Source organism: Ursus maritimus, unplaced genomic scaffold (genome assembly GCF_017311325.1).
Source record: "Ursus maritimus isolate PB19 unplaced genomic scaffold, ASM1731132v1 scaffold_25, whole genome shotgun sequence".
Lineage (NCBI taxonomy): Eukaryota > Metazoa > Chordata > Mammalia > Carnivora > Ursidae > Ursus > Ursus maritimus.
In genome coordinates this window covers 9099561-9116909 of record NW_024425008.1, presented here as the reverse complement: position 1 = coordinate 9116909, position 17349 = coordinate 9099561, and the positions used below count along the sequence as shown (strand labels likewise).

Below are 17349 nucleotides of genomic sequence, written 5' to 3'. Positions count from 1 at the left end.
CAAGTAAAGAGCCCTGACCTGGAGGTTGGTGATTTGGGCATTTGTCCCCATGTTGTCCTAATTTTTTTCTCGTTGTCCCTAATTTGATGCATGACTCTGAAAAGTCCCTCCTTCTTTCTGAGCCTCAATTGAGTTATTTGCACAGCCAGGGGACTGGATACAATGGTCCCTTCATCCAGCCGTGGTGACACTCAGTCCCTCTGATTTCCACCAGACTCTCACTGTTACACGAATCCAGGAAGCACGTGGGGCCGTGGAGATCTTGGGCTCACACCGCGCTCCCCCAGATGTATAGCCAAGTGGCTGCGGGAGACAGCAGAATCAGCCTGGAGGAAAGGAGGCGGGCCAGAGGGTGTCCCTTTCTCCGTGTCTGGAATGCCAGCAGTGGGTGGCCTCCCTGGGGAACCTGTGCCATTGCAAGCAAACGGGGGTCTGTGTGGGGCTGGCGGCGGGGCAGTGAGAGGGTGGCCTGGGACAGAGCTCCGGTGGCTTTGCCTGCAGCCTGCCCGTTGGCTGGAAGCCTGCGGGGACAGGACAGGGCAGGGCCCACGGGGGCGGAGCCAGGGCCTAGCCAAGGTCAGTGGCAAATACTGTTTCCAGAGCTTCCAGCTCTGCTTTTCAGTGAGCACAAGGGACTGAGGGACCGTGACCTCCACTGCGTGCACGCTTGGCCACGGGACAGAGTAAGTACCGGCACCGAGGATGGACAGAGGGCCCATGGGCTGGAGGGTGTACGGGGAATGGTGAGAACGGGACACTGGGCTTATGGGATCTGGGGGGGCCTCAAAGCTTTGGCGCTGTCCCAGAGCGACCAGGAAAACTCCCACGGTGCTGGGGAAGGAGCCAGGGCCTTGGAGGCAGTGGGGTCCCCCTGATCCCACCCCCTGGCTGTGCGAACTCGGGCACGACCCTCAATCTGGCTACCCCTCAGTGTCCTTATAGGTAAGACACAAATTATTACACCTTCGCACGGCAGCTGTGCAGATTCAGGACGTGGTAGCTCTCACTCAGGAGTGAGCTGGAGACATTTGTTGGCGCAGCTGGAGCCAGGGCTGCGCGGACATCTGGTGAGTGAGGCCAGGGACGCCGCAAACCCCCTGACAGGGCGAGGGACGGTCCCCGCGGCAAAGAACAGTTCGGAGGTGGAGAAACCCCAAGGTGAGGTCCTGGAGATCAAGCATCTGGTCCACGCGGCAGTGCTCCATAAACCAAAGCTTTTCTGTATTGTGTTTGGTGCCTGCAATCTTGGACCTTGAGAAATCAGAGAAAGGATGGAATATCGCTCTTTTCCCTGAGTGAGGGCTGCCCTGCCTGGAGGCTGTCACCCAGAGGGGTCACGGTGGCTGCTCGAGTTCCAGGTGGCTGTTTGGCGATTTGGTTTTTGTTTGTTTGTCTTGTTTTTAAAGTTTTTACTTATTTATTTGAGAGAAAGAGAGAGCGTGCGCACACACAGGGGAGAAGGGCAGAGGGAGAGGGAGAAGCAGACTCCGCGCTGAGCAGGGAGCCTGATGTGGGACTCGATCTCAGGACCCTGACATCATGACCTGAGCGGAAGGCAGATGCTTAACTGACTGAGCCACCCAGACACCCCAGGCAATTTGTTAAATAAGCAAAATGTCGACATCAAATAAGTGTAGTTTTCAGTTTTTCTAAGGATGGGGCCCTTGGCAAGAAATATGACAATAAAGGGGGGGGTGCTCCCCTGGCCAACGTCCTCAGTCACCAATCAAGAAGCCGCCACGTGAAGAGTAAGGTGGCGGGCGGCGGGGGAGGTGGTGGCCAGGAGGTGATGGGTCCGTCGGTGGTGGTGGTGGTGGTTTCGCGGGTGTACACGGGAAAGAGGTACAGCTCTTTGTATGTCAGTCATACCTCAATGAAATGGTTTTTAAGACAGAAAAGGGAAATGGAAGCCAAGCAGCAGGGCAGGAGTTGGCAAGTTAGCCCTGGGGCCAGGAGGGCTCTACCCTGGGTGCCCAGCCTGGCTCTGCATCCAGCATGGGATCTAAAACCTCTGAGACACAGAGAAGGACTTCATTCATTCATTCATTCATTCATTCATTCATTCATTCCAGAAAGGGGTCTGAGGGCCAGTCCTTGACTGCAAATCTCACAGTGAGAGCAGGGTCGGGGCGGGGGGGTTCCTCTCTGTCCGGAGCACATGCTCTAGCTGGGAAAGAGGCTGGAACGCAGGAAGGCGCCAGCAAACGCGTGTGGGTTCCTGTTTACGTCACGGTGGAGCGGCGAGACAAACTATCAGGTGGGGGGCGTTACAGAGAATAACAACACAGAAGGAGGGGCCGGGCATGGGCAAGGGATCACCAACACCCAGAAGTGGCATTCAAGCGTGGCCTGAGGCCCAGGGAGGAGCTGGATCTGGCCCCCATGGGGCGCTGTGACCCCGGGAGTGACTGAGGGAGATGCCTTCAGAATGGCTCCGGGGGCAGGAGGAGAAGGGGAGTGGTTGGGTGAAAGGGGGGAGGGCCTCTATGAGGACATGGCAGGGGAAATGGGGAGAGGCCGGCAGATGACAGAGCCGCTCTGGAGCTAGAAACCCACAAGCCTCGCTGAGGATCTGGAGATGGGGAGGAAGGTTAAGAAACCTCCCTAGGTCAGTGCTGCCAGGAAGCTCTCCTGGGTCTTCAGAATCCAGAGAAAGCTGGGATTTTGTCTTTCCCTCTCTACCTGTGCCCCAAGGCTTACATCTCCCTTTTGCAGTCAGCCTTCACTAGACAGACCTCCTCAGCCACACGCCTCCCCCAGCTGAGTCCAAAGTTGACCCAGTAGGACTTCGTTGCCTAACATTTGGAATAAATGCAGCCGATTTTGAGTGCACGGATGGTGGGGATCAGTGGGAGGACTTCCTCAGCGCCTGCCCAGCCCCTGCCCACACCAGCTGGCTCAAGTCACTTCGGCCTGGGTGCCAGACGAGCCTGAATGATCCGCTCTCCTCCCATGGACCCGGGGTGCCTATGTGCAGAAACCCTGGAATTGGGGGCCTAGGAGAGGGTCAGCCAGGCCAGGCTCCAATCTCCTGGCTGAGAGCCGGTCTCCCAAGGGCCAGGCTCCCAGGGCCTGGAGCAGACTCATCCCAGCTCAAAGTTGGCACAAAACTCTGTCAAGCTGTGCATTTCCCACCAGAGGCCCAGGCATTTGCTGGCACGGTCTGGGCTCGAAACTGGGAAACCTGAACCGAGCACCCTGAGGCCTTCACTTTCTCGGAAGCGATCTCTCTGACCCTCTGTTTCCTCCTCTGCACAATGATGATGATACCAACTCCGTGTTGCTGTGGAGGAGTATAAAGGAGCTCATACAAGTCAACAGCTTGGGCAAGACCCAGGTATTCTCACCAGGAGCTACAGGAGAGAGGAGGAACGAGGTATCATGTCTCAGAGCCATGAAAAGAAGACAAGAAGCCATGTGTACACCTGTCACAGGAATCTGGATTTTAATCCCCATTCTATCACTCACTGGCTGGGACAAGCTGTACCATTTTGCTCAGCCTCAGTTTATCCATCTGTAAAACAGTCTCCATGACGCTTCCTTCGTTGACAGTTAAATGTAGTAATATTTGTAGAGTGTTTAATAGATCCTTAATGAAACTGGCTTTAATAAGAGATAGGGAGTGGGCCCAAATGGAGTGAGAGTTCTAGGTCCCAAACCTGCAGCCCAGGGGAGAGTGGATGAGGCTGGAGCCCCTTGCACAGAGACCCCGCTGTCCAGGGAGACCAGGGGGCCCTGGGAACGTGGCTCTGGCCCATCAGACTTCTGCTGTTTGGTGGGAGGCGAGAGGGGGGTTCAGTGGCAGGGAGAAGAGTCACTGGCCACAAGACATGCTAGACTTTGAGTGGTTTAAGAACAAACCGAGGCCTGCAGAGGGGCAGGGACTGGCCCAAGGCCCCCAGGCCGGCTGCAAGGACAGGAGGCCAGAACTCTATGTCCTGCCGAGCCAACCGCCCTTGGGCTCCATGCAAGCAGGACACTCCCTCAATTGTCTGCAACTATTCTTTGAAAGCATTTCTTTTAAAGTAATTATCAGCCGGGTGTTACTCTGTGATAAGGGGGGGAGGGGTTGAGCTGCAGGATCGCTCCCAGCCCCCTGCTACATTGATGGCTCTAACACGTTGCGGGAGGGACCACACTGTGCCATAAAATTAACTAGTTTAAAGGCCACAGAGATTACAACACCCACCCATGTCGTTTAAAGACAGGCACTCCCAGGGTGCACACAGAAAGGGGGTGTCAGCCTGGGAAGCCCGGACCCGTTGCTCAATTATCTGCGGATGAGCGGCTCTGCTGCTGGCCGGCGAGGCGGGAGACACAAAGACTGGGGGCTGTCACGCGGAAGGAGGGCCAGGGATCCGGGGAAGCCAAATGGCATGGCGGTTTAGAGCATGGGCTTTGAGCGTCAGATCTGGGTCTGAGCTCAAGCTGTGTCCCCAACAGCCAGTGACTCGGCCTCCCCGAGCTTCAGATGCCCTCTGTAGAAAGGTGCTAGTAGAAGCCCCTGTCTCTGAGGGTGCATGTGAAGCTGATGGGGGCAGCTACGAGGAGACAGCGCCGCAGCCAACGGCAGGCCCGTGACAGCGGAGGCTGCTGTATGGGGCTCTGGGTGGCTCGAAGTTCTGCAGACAGAACATTCTGAACGAGCCTCCTTTGTGAGCTCAGGTGCAATGCGGAGGCCAGGGTTGGTGGGCGTGGCCTGCTCAGGTCACTCGATTTTGCTCAAAGACAGGACAGCAGCCCAGGTCTGCCAGACCCCCAAGATCACTGGAGCCCCCGCCCCCAGCAGTGGGCCACTTAGCATGCCATGTCCAATGCAGCTGTTTGGGGCCCTTTGGGGTTGGGGTTTGGAGGGGTCACGGGACTCTGGCAGGACCCTGAGGTTGGGGACCTGATGACGTGGTGTTCGTGGCGGAAGACCCAGCTGGAGGGAGTCCTCGCCGTCAAGGGCTTTCCTCAGCAGACAGGCTGCCAGGCCCACATGAGAGAGCAAGGGTGTGGTGAGAGCGTGTACCCCACGGCACAGCGGAGGAACTGGGGGATCTCGGTGGGGCTTTGACTGGAAGCTGTCCCAGCCACGGCTAACCCTTCCACCACAGCCACAGCCACGGCTGACCCTGCCACAGCACCAGGGATGAGCCGGGCCCAGCCACAACCCTTGTCCTATGTGGATACTTAAAGCCCCCAGCCACGCCCTGGCACAGGTACGTGTGTCCCCTCTGTTGTACAGGTGGGGCAGTGCCACGGGGCGTGGCTGACTTGCCCTACACCGCACTCGTGGGAAGTAGCGGGGCGGAGCTCTGAACGCAGGAGGCCGGGCTGCAGAGTCTGGGCTGGTCCTAGGCGGATCGTGAGCACAGGGGACTTTGGGAGGCCCGGGCACAGGAAGGGTTCTGGTTGGAGGGGAGGGGTCTAGGTAGGTAGACAGGAGAGAAGAAGGGGAAGAGGGGCTGAAGACCCCCCAGGGCCCACCTAGGAGGCCTCCTCATATGGGGGACGGAAGGAAGAGGAGATGTCTTGGCTCGGGCTGTCCTAATAAAGCATCACAGAACAGGAAACAGGTCTTCGCTCAAGGTGTCGGCTGGGCTGGTTCCTCGACTCGCAGATGCCAGTCTCCTGCCTGGGTCCTCACGGGGCCTTCCCTCTGTGTGTGTCTGGGTCCCAATCTCTTCTCCCAAGGACACCGGCCAGATTGGATCAAGGCCTGCGTGTATGACCTCATTTTGACTTCAATACCTTTTCCAAGACCCTGTCTCCAAATACAGTCCCATTCTGAGGTGCTGGAGGTTAAGACCTCGACATAGGAGTTGGGGGGACACAATTCAGCCATCATAGAATAGGAGGGAAGTTGGGGTGCTCACATTAAGAGGGCAGAATTTCCTCATGGGGTTGGGGGGAGGTGCCTCTGACGAGATGCGAGGATGGCCCCGGGGTCCTAGCACACCCCTTTCCCAGGGGGGAGGAAGGAAAGACCCAGTTGGCACCCGCGTGTTCACCAATGACTCTCTGGAGCCTGGCTCCCTGCCTGCCATGTGGGAGATGCCCATTATCTATTTGCTGAGTGAACAAGGCTAGACCAGCCGTCTGAGGGGCCCATGGCGGGTAGTTGATCTGAGTTCATAGAAGAAGCACCAGACCTTGCAAAAATGCTGCCCCCAGGGGTTGAAGTGACAGTCACAGTCCACTTGGAAAGGCGACTTCTCATACCCTGGGAACCTCAGAGATGCTGATCAGGCCGAAGGAGGGGAGCCGTGCACTCCCACACCCCACGCCCCCGTAGCATGTACCCTGATGTGGATGAGAGGACCCCTGCCCCAGTGACCAGCCCCCACCACGGGTCTGCAGGCTCTGCCTTCTCCTCCCTCTCCTGACCCTTAGATGCCCACGTGCCCCGAGTCTCTGTCCTTGAGCCCCCACGGCTCTCCTTAAACCCCCCTCCCAACCCCCCGGGCTCATCATCTCCCTTAGATGCAGCACGGCGGGTGGTCACAACTCTGGGTCATGGGCCTTCCACACTTTGCCCTGATCCCCCAGCACCCGCAGGGCAGACCCCTGAGGACGCCGTCCCACTTGCCTTTCAGGACGAGCAGCAGCCACAATGCAGCTGTGCCTCCTCCTATGCCTGCTGCTTCTCAGCCCCCCAGGTGCTAGCCTGCACCGCCCCCGCTCCCGGGAGGCAAAGAAGAGAGTCAAGGAGCCGCCCGTGCTCAGCACGGTGGCGCCCGCCAGCAGGGACTTCGCCTTCGACCTCTACAGGGCCTTGGCTACGGCTGCCCCCGACCAGAACGTCTTCTTCTCCCCTCTGAGCATCTCCACCGCCCTGGCCATGCTGGCCCTGGGGGCGCGATCGCACACAAAGGTGCAGATCCTAGAGGGCCTGGGCCTCAGTCCCCAGGAGGGCTCAGAGGAGGAGCTCCACAACGCCTCCCACGAGCTGCTGCAGGAGCTCGCCCGGCCCAGGAGGGACATCCAGCTGCGCCTCGGCAACGCCTTGTTCATCAGCCCCACGGTGCACCTGCAGGACACCTTCGTGAACGCCGTGAAGACACTGTACCTGGCAGACACCTTCCCCACCAACTTTGGGGACCCCGCAGAGGCCCAGAAGCAGATCAATGATTACGTGGCAAAGCAAACTGAAGGCAAGATTGTGGACTTGGCTAAGGACCTGGATAGCACGGAGGTCATGGTTATGGTGAATTACATTTTCTTTAAAGGTAAGACCCCTGTGCGCAAGCCTGAACTTTCTCCTTTGTGCTGCTTTTGTCAAAAGAGCACCCAATTCCCACACACATAAAGGGGTAGGAGTAGAGTTAGTTCCTTCTGGTGCCTGTTGACAGCGCGAGGCCAACAAGCAGCCAAGGGTAAGACAGGCATCTTCCTATGGGGCAAGGGGCTATCAAAAGGGGCTGCTGTGTCCCCCACCGGGGAAGAGCTGGGTCCTGTCCGTGGGCCCTGGGGTCACAGCTTCCACACTGGCTCTAAAGCACGAGATCGCCATGGCTGCTGTACTGCCACTCGGGGCAGGGTTGCAGGTCTTAGAGGCACCTTGGAGGGCCTTCCCTACCCCTACCTCCTTGCCCCCATGCCCTCCTAGGGGCTGTTCCCTGGGCGGAGAAATCCCTTGACAAGCACCTGTCCCTCTGGAGAGTCCTCTCCCCCTGGCCCACAACAGCTGATCCCTCCCTTCATCCCCCCGGCGTTTCTTGTGGCTACCCCTACTCATCTTGGCTCTCAGGTCTTCTTCTCCTTCTAGATGCTGAGACCCTGGGTGCCTGTATGGGGCCTGGCTGAGGATGCGAAGGCAGAGGTGGATAAAGGAGGGGAGGGGAAGGAGGGAGGAAAGAGGAAAATAGCTAGCTTGTTAACCACCTCCCCCCTTCCTAGGAGCGCAGATGGCGAGCAATCCAGCTTGGAATCCAAGATTTCTTGTCCCCCAGTGCAGGGCTCTCTCTAGGACACCAGGCTGCAGGGACCACTGTGACATAAGCTACGTGGGCACTGGGGTGGGTTCCGAATCTGATGACTACTAAGAAGATGGGAAGAACTACTTGTATCTCGTTGATGCGGAAGTTTAGCAGGAATCAGAGTAGGAAGGGTACCTGAGGGTTTCTCAGCAAGAAGAACCTTGTATGTCCAGGAAACTTACAAACCTCTCTCCCGAACTTAGATCAAAATCCAAAAGTGGGAAAAGAGTGAAAAACAGAAAAACTCCCCCAGGTGTAGTGTCGCTTGGTCAGCCGTCCGTATCGTTGACCCTCTTCCCGAGCGTATTTGACCTTGAGTAACACCGGAGAATCAAACAAACACCATTGGCGGTCGAGGGCCTCCAAAGACATGAGAGGCATCCTCCTTGCTTTGCCCACGTGGAGGGAAAAGACCCACAGAAAGTTCAGGCAAGTCCCCGAAATTATAAAGAGGCTCGCCTTTCTATTCCAGGGGTTCCGCGGGCCCTGACACCGAGGAGACTGTGCCAAGGACAATGAGCTCTGTTGGATGGGTTTACCGTCTCGACGCTGTTCATTTGCAGCTAAGATTTCTAATGTCTTTTCCGTTTCGGTATTTAGCGAAGTGGGAGGCAAGCTTTGACCACAAAAGCACCCGAAAGCAGGACTTCCATGTGACCTCGGAGACGGTGGTGCAGGTGCCCATGATGAGGCGGGAAGACCATTATTACTACTTCCTGGACCGCAGCCTCTCCTGCAAGGTGGTGGGGGTCCCCTACCAAGGGAACGCCACCGCTTTCTTCATTCTCCCCAGCGAGGGCAGGATGGGACAGCTGGAGAACGGACTGAATGAGAAAACCCTGAGGAAGTGGCTCAAGATGTTTGCAAAGAGGTATTCCGCAGGCCACGTGGGGCCAGCCAGGCCCTGCACACTGCCAGGGACACACCGCAGTGGTGGGAAGGTCTCACCCAGCCCAGGAGCAGCCTCCAAGCCTGGAGCCATTGCTTGAGGTCCCGGCCCCCAGGGCCTGGTCCAGCTGGATGGAGCAGGGCTGGACACTTACCTTCCTGATGGGGCCATCAGCATGGGCAGGGACCTCTGGGGACAGCTCAGGACCAAGTCCAGAGTGGGGAGGGCTCTAGACAAGGGGCTGGAGGATCACTGCAAAGCCGAGGGGAGAGAGCGGGAATATGAGCTCCATGAACCGATGCTCTGGGAAGATTCTCACAATGTTCCTGTCCTCTGTCCAGGCAGCTCGAGCTGTACCTTCCCAAGTTCTCCATCGAGGGCTCCTACCAGCTGGAGAAGGTCCTCCCCACGCTGGGCATCAATGACGTCTTCACCTCCCATGCTGACCTGACTGGCATCACCAACCACTCCAGCATCCAGGTGTCTGAGGTGAGCTCGGAAGCCCTGAGCCCCTGAGCCCCTGCTTTCAGAGATTTCTTTTCTGTCCTACTCTGTTCTATTCTATTCTATTCTATTCTATTCTATTCTATTCTATTCTATTCTATTCTATTCTTTCCTATTCTAGTCTATTCTGTTCCGTTCTATTCTATTCTATTCTATTCTATTCTATTCTATTCTATTCCTTCCCACTCCATGGTGCTCCTTTCATTCCATTTCATTCCACATTCCACATTCTCTCTCTTTCTCCCTCACTCCCCTCTTTTTCCTCAAGAAGCAAAGCTATCACTTCGTGTCTTATCCTATGCACAGTGGGAAACCATATCCAGCACTGTGTCTTGGGCGGGGGGGGGGCTCTCATTCAGCAATCAAAACGAAGAACTAGGCGCTAGCTCCTTTACTCACTAGCTGTGTGACCTCCAACAATTTCTTGACCTCTCTGAGCCTCTTTTCTCTCTATAACATTGGAGAGTCGCAACCTTGCTGCGAGATGTTGTGAGAATTCAAGGAAAGGCACAAGTGCGGTCGCCTCCCGGCATAGATCCTGGTGCACGGTAGCCACACGACCGCGTCATTTACCACCTGCTTGGTGGCGCAGTTGCGCAGAGACTTGGACAGGGATGCCACAGGCAGAAACTCTGCTGTCTCCTGGGATGGCATCTCCCAGCCCCTGGTGGCTCGGTGACACCTGCTGTCTCCTGCAGATGGTGCACAAGGCTGTGGTGGAGGTGGACGAGTCGGGGACCAGAGCGGCTGCAGCCACAGAGACAATCTTCATGTTCAAGTCGGCCCCAATGAGCTCGCAGAGGGTCATGTTCAACAGGCCCTTCATGATGCTCATTGTGGAGAACTCCACGAACGTCCTCTTCCTTGGCAAAGTGACCCACCCCTGAGGTCGGTGCTTCTCCTGAGAGGCCAAAGTGGAAGGCACACAGTGTCACCTGTCTGCTGGGACCTGGTGATTTACACAGGTTTCATGCACTAATGAGGCTTTTACAAGTAATAATAGTCATAGTATGGGTATTCTAATGATTGCTTCTTCTCACACAACTACACAACATGGACACCTTGAAGAACCTTCGAGAGCATCTGGTCTTGCCCTCACCCTTCATCAGTGGAGACTGGGAGTGAGGCCCAGAGAGGTTGGTTGCCTTGCCCAAGGTCACACAGCATGTGAGTGGTAGAGAGAAGCCCAGAATCCAGGCCCCTGATGTCCAGCCCGGTGCCACACAGTTCTGTAGGAGGATTGTTCTGGTAGACGTTTCTACCAAGAAATGTATTTCCAAGCCGAGTCCTCCTCTTGCCAGCAATAGCAACCATCAGTGAGTTCATCATGGGGTGGGAAGAACATTGAACTGGGAGTCTGGAATGGGGTTTCTGTCCCAGCTAACCAGCTGTGGGGCTTTGGGGTAATACTGTCCCTCTCTGGACCTCTATTTCCCCCACGCATACAATGAAGGATCAGGTGAAGGTTGAAGGCTCCCTGACATCATAGAAGGAAGCTGGGGCATTCTCTGCCAGTCACAGTAGATTTTAACACATTCCAGTGCTACTTGTCCTTGAAGAAAAGCGAGTGGACAGCAGGATGGAAATGGCCCATCGCAGCATCGAAATATCCTGTGGCTCCAGTTAGACCTCCTGGCGTTGGCTGGGGGCGGGAGCACGGAGGCCTGTTGCAAATACTAGCCTATCTATCGAAGACATTGATGACTAACCGTGAATGTTAGTGTCAATGATAACAATAAAGCATTTTGCAAACACTGGGCGTCATTGTCTTTACGGAAATAACGCTGGGAATGGCGACATTAATTACCGTGTGCCAGGCTTGGCGCTAGGTGCTTTACCTGGATGATTGCCTTTCTCTGCTGTGAGGTGGGTACCATTGTTACCCCATTTTACAGATGGGGAAGGCAAGGCTTGCAGAGAGCGGGCTGCTTATCCAATCACACAGCTTCTAAGGGGCGGAGGCAGGATTTGACCCTGGGAGTGTGGTCCCCAGACCCACATTTGCAGCCCTGTGCTCTGCTGCAGGGAAGACATGACTGAGAACCAGAAGCCTGGGTCGGGCGCCTCTCAGCCACCCGCTCCCCTGTGATGCAGGTAAGCTTATCCTCTCTTTTATGAAAGCCACTACGGACAGTTACTCACCTATCAAATGAATGGGATTGGACACTTGAAAGAATCCATGAAAGAGCGAATGAGTCTTTCACTCAATTGTTCCCTAACTAGCTGCCCCCTTAAATCTGAGTGCTTGACCCTCAGCTTGCCCCCCCAAGAGGCTGCCCCTACCACTCTGATCCCAGAGTCTGCACTGTGTTGCAAAAGGAAGCCCCCTGGATCAAACAAGGTCAGAACCCCAAGCTTTGGCTACACCCCCAAAGTACTGAGCACCTACTTTGGGGCAGCCCTTGGGGACACTTTGCGTCTGTCACCTTCTGAGTCCCTCAACCCAGTATGTACCCATTTCACAGAGGGGATGTGAATGCTTACTCCGAGGCTGAGGACAGAGAGAGGCTCAGGCTCTGGGACCCAGAGGGCACCCGTGTGGCCGTGTGCTCGGGCAGATGGCTGCGGCTGGAGCCAGACAGCTCATCTGCAGCTGTGCTTTGAGCTCGGGACAGCGTTTCAGGATCGGACCCCCTCATGGGGTCAGATCCGCTCCTGTGTGCCTTTCCCTTGCAAAATGCCTCTTCTGCCTTGGCAGATATTCCTCTCACTGTTTGCCCAGCCAGTCCAAGGTCAGGGGGAGGCCCTGTCCGTGTGATGTGTGTAAGGCCAAGGTCCAGCGTTGTCTGAAGGTCACTGGGCACATGGTCACAAAACAGCTACCGTGTTCGTGAGGTCAGGATGGGCTCCCGGGCGCCTCATGTCACACACTGAAGCTCCTTGCTGGGTGTCACTGTGGGCCACGTAACTCAATTGTCTCATGATCCTGGGGTGAATGAAACGATCTAGCATCTGGTGGGAGAGAGGGAGATCGGGAAAGCTTTCTCGCTGGTCTAAGGAGTAAGTAAGCCTTCAACAGACAGCAGGTTTGGGAACAGGGAAGGGACTCCAGCGGAGGGAAGGGCTGGAGAATGGTGCTGAGCGAGCTGCGGTGTGTGGGAACCATGGAGACTTCATTCTGGGCCAGTGTAGGGTGTGTGAAGGAGAGCAAAGGGAATGAGGTGCCCGCGCTGCCGTCTGGGACAGGGACCCTGAACGTGAGGCTGGTGTTTGTTCTCTTGCTTCCAAGTTTAGGGTGGTTTGGTCACCCACGTCACCCCCTGAGCGCTCCCCCGACCCCTTGTGTCCCTCACTCTCCCACTGGCACAGGAGCAGACACCTCCTCTCAGCTCTGTAGGGGGCGCTTGCTCGCACCTACGCTCACCTGCGCCTCCAGCGCCCCACCGGCCCTGACTCCCGTTGACCTCACCCATCTATCCATCCTAGCCAGTAACAGGGCAGCTTAACAACAGGGAATTGTTGTGTGATCTCACAGTCCTGGAGGTTGGAGTCTGAGACCCAGGTGTGAGCAGGGTTGGGTCCTCCTGAGGCCCCTCCCCTTCGCTGGGTCCCCAGATGGCCTTCTCGATTTGTGCCGTCACATGGTCATCTCTTGGGGTACTAACCTGCTTTTCTGTCTCCCAGCTTCCACCTGTCCGACTGGACCAGAGGCCACCCCACCAACCTCATTTTAACTTAATCACCTCTCTCAAGGCTCTGTCTCCAAATACACCATTGTCCTGACGTGCTGGGGGTTAGGGCTTTAACAGATGAATGGGGGGAGGACGCAGTTGAGCCCATAGGAGTCACCTCCCTTCGAGTTCCTGCTGCTATTGCCAACCCTCGTCTTGTTCTTGGGAACCCACTTTCATTTCCTTCTCCGACCTCATGAACTCTCAGGACTTCCCGTTATGAACCCACTGTCCCCAGAATGCAGAGGACAATGCTAGAGCCGAGGACTCCTGTCCCCGCCTCTTCTGCAGAGACCCGGGCCAGAGAAATGACCTTGGAATCCAAGAGGAAACACTTCATACCCCAACGAGTAGCCATGCCCAGCCCACTCTTGCTTATTTAAGCTCTTTCACCCAGAGGCCTTTGTTCGGGGGCCGCCTACAGGGCCTCGGGCCTGGGAGTCATACAAGGGTACAAGGGCGAGCCCAGCAGACACGGGCTCTCGCCACAACCAGCTAACCAAACAGATAACCATGGGAGTACAAACTGGCGAGGGTGGTTCGTTTGTCCACAGATGGTTACTGAACGCCCACTGTGTGTCTGGAACCGTCCAGGGGGCTGGAGATAAATGAAGGAAACCCCCCAAATCCCTGCCCTAGTGAAGCTGGGTTCTTGTGTGGAGAGACAATGAGAGAAAAAAATAACAAAGAATGAAAGAGAAAAGTGAGGATGACGTATGACTGTTGATGCCAAGTGTTGTGGGGCGTGAGCTTGACTGGGTGCCTTGCTTCTATAAACAGAGCCCAGGGAGGGAAGGAAACTGGCACCCACCACCTTGACTAAGTGGTCGAAACCCTAACACCCACTCCCCACCCACCCCCCACCGTGATGGTGTAGGAGGAGGGGCCCTTGAGAAGTGATTCGGTGATGAGCGTGGAGCCCCCATCAGTGGGATTCCTGCCCTTGGAAAAGACCATGCAGACAGCTCCCTCGCTCCCTCCTGTGGCAGGACACGGACCAGAAGCCTGTGACCCGGGAAAAGGCTCTCATCCCACCACACTGGCCCTGATCTCAGACTTCCAGCCTCAGGAACGGTGAGAAATACATTTCTGCTGCTCAAAGGTGCCCGTCTGTGGTCTCCCCAGACACCTGGGGAGCTGTCACACTCCAGGGGAGACGGATGAGACGTGGAAATTAAATGTAATGCGGTTTCCTGGACGGGATCCTGGAAGAGCAGGACAGTAGTGGAAAGCCTGTTGAAATGCAAATAAGTCTGCACCGTATGGACATTCGCTTCTTGGTTTCGACAAATATGCCGTAATGACCTAAGACGTTTCTGCCAAGGGAACTCGCCGCACTGTTTTTAGCACTTTTCCGTGGATCTCGAGTTGTTGCAAAATAAAAAGCTGTTTTGTTTAGAAAAATGTTAAGGGGGGCGCCTGGGTGGCACAGCGGTTGGGCGTGTGCCTTCGGCTCAGGGCGTGATCCTGGCGTTATGGGATCGAGCCCCAAGTCGGGCTCCTCCGCTGGGAGCCTGCTTCTTCCTCTCCCACTCCCCCTGCTTGTGTTCCCTCTCTCACTGGCTGTCTCTATCTCTGTCGAATAAATAAATAAAATCTTTAAAAAAAAAATGTTAAGGAAGGAAAAAGAGAAGTAGAGGAGGGGATCGGAACGGGCTTGGGCTCTAAAGGCAGAAGCTGGAGGCCGGTGAAGGAAGAACGTGGGGAGCCGAGAGAGAGAGTTGAAGAGACTTCCTGCAGCCAGGGGGCCAGAGGGAGCGTGAGGCATTGAAGCCGAGATCCGAGGGACAAGCAACACTGAACTGGGCAAAGATTCTGAGCAAAGACTCAGACGGAGGAGACTGTGTCCTGATCACGGAACTGGAAGAGGACACACGTGGCTGAAGCCCAGAGTCTCCCTCGTCATCAGCACCTGTGTCACTGCTCAGGGTGCTGGGGCGGGGAGTGACAGCTGGATGCCACCTGCGTGCCTGGCCCCGCTCTCCGCACGTATGTCTCAGTTTACATAGAGTCAGAGAGGCCCCTGCTGCAAGGGAGCGGGGATGGCGAGCAGGCGACATCGGTGCCCTTCTCCAGTTTCCTGCAGAGCCGCAGCCCCAAACGGATCATCTGCCACTTTCCGCAAAGAATGAGGTGGGAGACAGGCGGCCCCGAGGTGGCCAGGGCCTTTCACCCCTTGGGAGAGTCCAGCACGTGTCTGTACGCCGCTTCTGATGACGACTGTCCATGAAGACATACAGAGGACAGATAGCGAAACACTCCCCCCCACACACACACTGCCGCTCACACGTATGTGCACACGTGTACACACACGCACACACACACACACGTGTGCACACACCCAGCCTGCTGGAGAGCCGTGTACACACACACACACGCATGTGCACACACACCCAGCCTGCTGGAGAGCCGTGTACACACACACACACACACACACACACACACACACACACACACACACCCAGCCTGCTGGAGAGCCGTGGCTGCCCCGTGGCCAATCCAACTACAGCCTCCTCGGTTGTACTAAGAGCTGAGCATTCACCGTATGCCTGGGGATGCGGGGAGGGGGCCGGGGGGTCTTCCAGAGTCTTCTCTCTGAGCCCCGCCTCCTGCCTCAGCCTCCTGGAGAGGCTGCCACAAACCCTCTGTGGATTCGATCAGGTCTCTGTTCCTTCACAAATATTAAGGGCCCCAGGGCCAGGGTAGGGGCGGGAGTGGGAAGGTGGGTCTGGTAGGCGGGGGAAGGGGGTGAAGGAGTATGAGAGGTGCGCTGGAACATGTGGGCCTGAGCCCCTGCTCCTGAGTGTGCTGAGCGAGGTGCTCATGAGCCGACACACGTGTCCATTCGTCCCTTGCACCATGGGAATGGCGGTCATGATGCCCGGTCACCAGGCTGCTCGAGGGCTGGGAGCAAATCAGGCAAAGGCAAGGGGCTTTGACCTTACAGCAGCATTTCTCAAACGTGACTTGGGGAGCTCGCAAAAATTCATACCCCTGGCCCCACCCAAGGAACGAAATATCTGCAGGGCTCGGGGTGCTTGACCGGGCGGGGCTGTCCTCCTGGGCCCAGGCCCCAGGCTCTCCCACGCCCCGTCCTCGCTGCAGCTGCCACCCACCCACACTCAGGGCCTGAAGACCCTCATCCTCCAGGGGCTCCCGGGCCCGGACGCTCTTTGCTTTCAGGTGTTTTTCCAGCGAATTCTTGTACAGCAACAGCCAGGTAACAAATACATAAAACCCGGGTGCCCCTTGGAGCCCTGTCCACTCAGAGAGCTCAGAGAGCCCTTCCTCACCACTCTGCTCAGAGATCCCTCCCCAGGCGCTGTCCTGACTCCCCCAGCCCGGCCCTGGGATCCCAGCTCCCCGTCCCTCCCTCTAGCACTTTCCACATCATAGTTCGCATCTTTCTACGTGTCTGTGTCTCTCAAACACCATGAAGTCTGTGAGCGCCCTAAGTCGCCTCTACACCCCAGTGCCTGGCTCGGGGCTTGGCCCACAGTAGACTCTCGTTGGATGAATGAATGAGGGGATAGCCAGCTGGCTCCAGACGATTCTATGCCTCCGCAAACCCTTGGGTCACTGCCTGAGACTTCTCTATTCCTTGGGTGGGACCCCACCACACACCCTGCAGGTGGGGTGCTGATAACATACAGGACACCCAGCTAAAGAAGAAGTCCAGGTAATATGTCCCTTTTTAGTAGAAGTACGGCTCAGGCATTGTGAGGCATTTTTGCTCGCTAATTCTGGCAGCTTTATCTGTAGGGAGCAAGGACGAGGAAGAAGTGCATCCCTGTTGACCAGAAGCCAACAGTCTCACTGCAGAGATGGGGAACGTGACAGTCACGGGGATGGCTGAGGAAGAGGACGGGGGACACATCTGGGCTAGCCAGAGGAGGGTCGGCTCCACCAGGAAGGACCACGGGAGGCCTCCTGCTGCATGATATGCACCCAAAGTATAACAAAGGTGTTGACTCACCCATGATTGCATCAGACCAAAGCCTGAGACAGAACGTTCTGGGAGGTTTCCTTGTTTATAAAGGAAGTTGAAACCCTCCCCTCGCCTGGTCCAAGCTGGGGGTCGTGGGTTCTGCAGGGACAGCTCTGCTCTGGGGAGTGTACTTCTGGGCCCTGCGGTCTGGTGTCCCTGCTGCGGGGAGGGGCGGGGTCCAGACCATGTAGGGGCTTCTGGACCAGGAGAGGCCCACAGGGCTCCAGGAGGAACAGGGCCCTGAGTGACACATATCCTTAAAGTTATTCTGTAGCAAATGGCCTGGAGAGGGCAGGCGGGGAGGGGTGCACATAGCTTGGGGGTCACTGCTGC

At 56.5% G+C, this 17349-nt stretch overlaps 1 protein-coding gene across 1 annotated transcript; it reads left to right on the top strand.

Moving 5' to 3' along the window:
* Positions 1–6598: 6598 nt before the first annotated feature.
* On the top strand, positions 6599–11100 carry SERPINA5 (serpin family A member 5). The gene is made up of 4 exons (XM_008702487.2): positions 6599–7214; positions 8565–8835; positions 9195–9342; positions 10056–11100. Exons 1-4 carry the CDS (start codon positions 6599–6601, stop codon positions 10242–10244), a joined length of 1224 nt encoding a protein of 407 aa, XP_008700709.2. The 3' UTR covers positions 10245–11100.
* The last annotated feature ends 6249 nt before the right edge of the window (positions 11101–17349 follow it).

Coding starts and splice junctions, on each gene's coding strand:
- SERPINA5 (XM_008702487.2), top strand. CDS start 6,599: ATGCAGCTGTGCCTCCTCCTATGCCTGCTGCTTCTCAGCCCCCCAGGT. Junction 8,836..9,194: donor CTCAAGATGTTTGCAAAGAG/GTATTCCGCAGG, acceptor TCCTCTGTCCAG/GCAGCTCGAGCTGTACCTTC. Junction 9,343..10,055: donor CCAGCATCCAGGTGTCTGAG/GTGAGCTCGGAA, acceptor TGTCTCCTGCAG/ATGGTGCACAAGGCTGTGGT.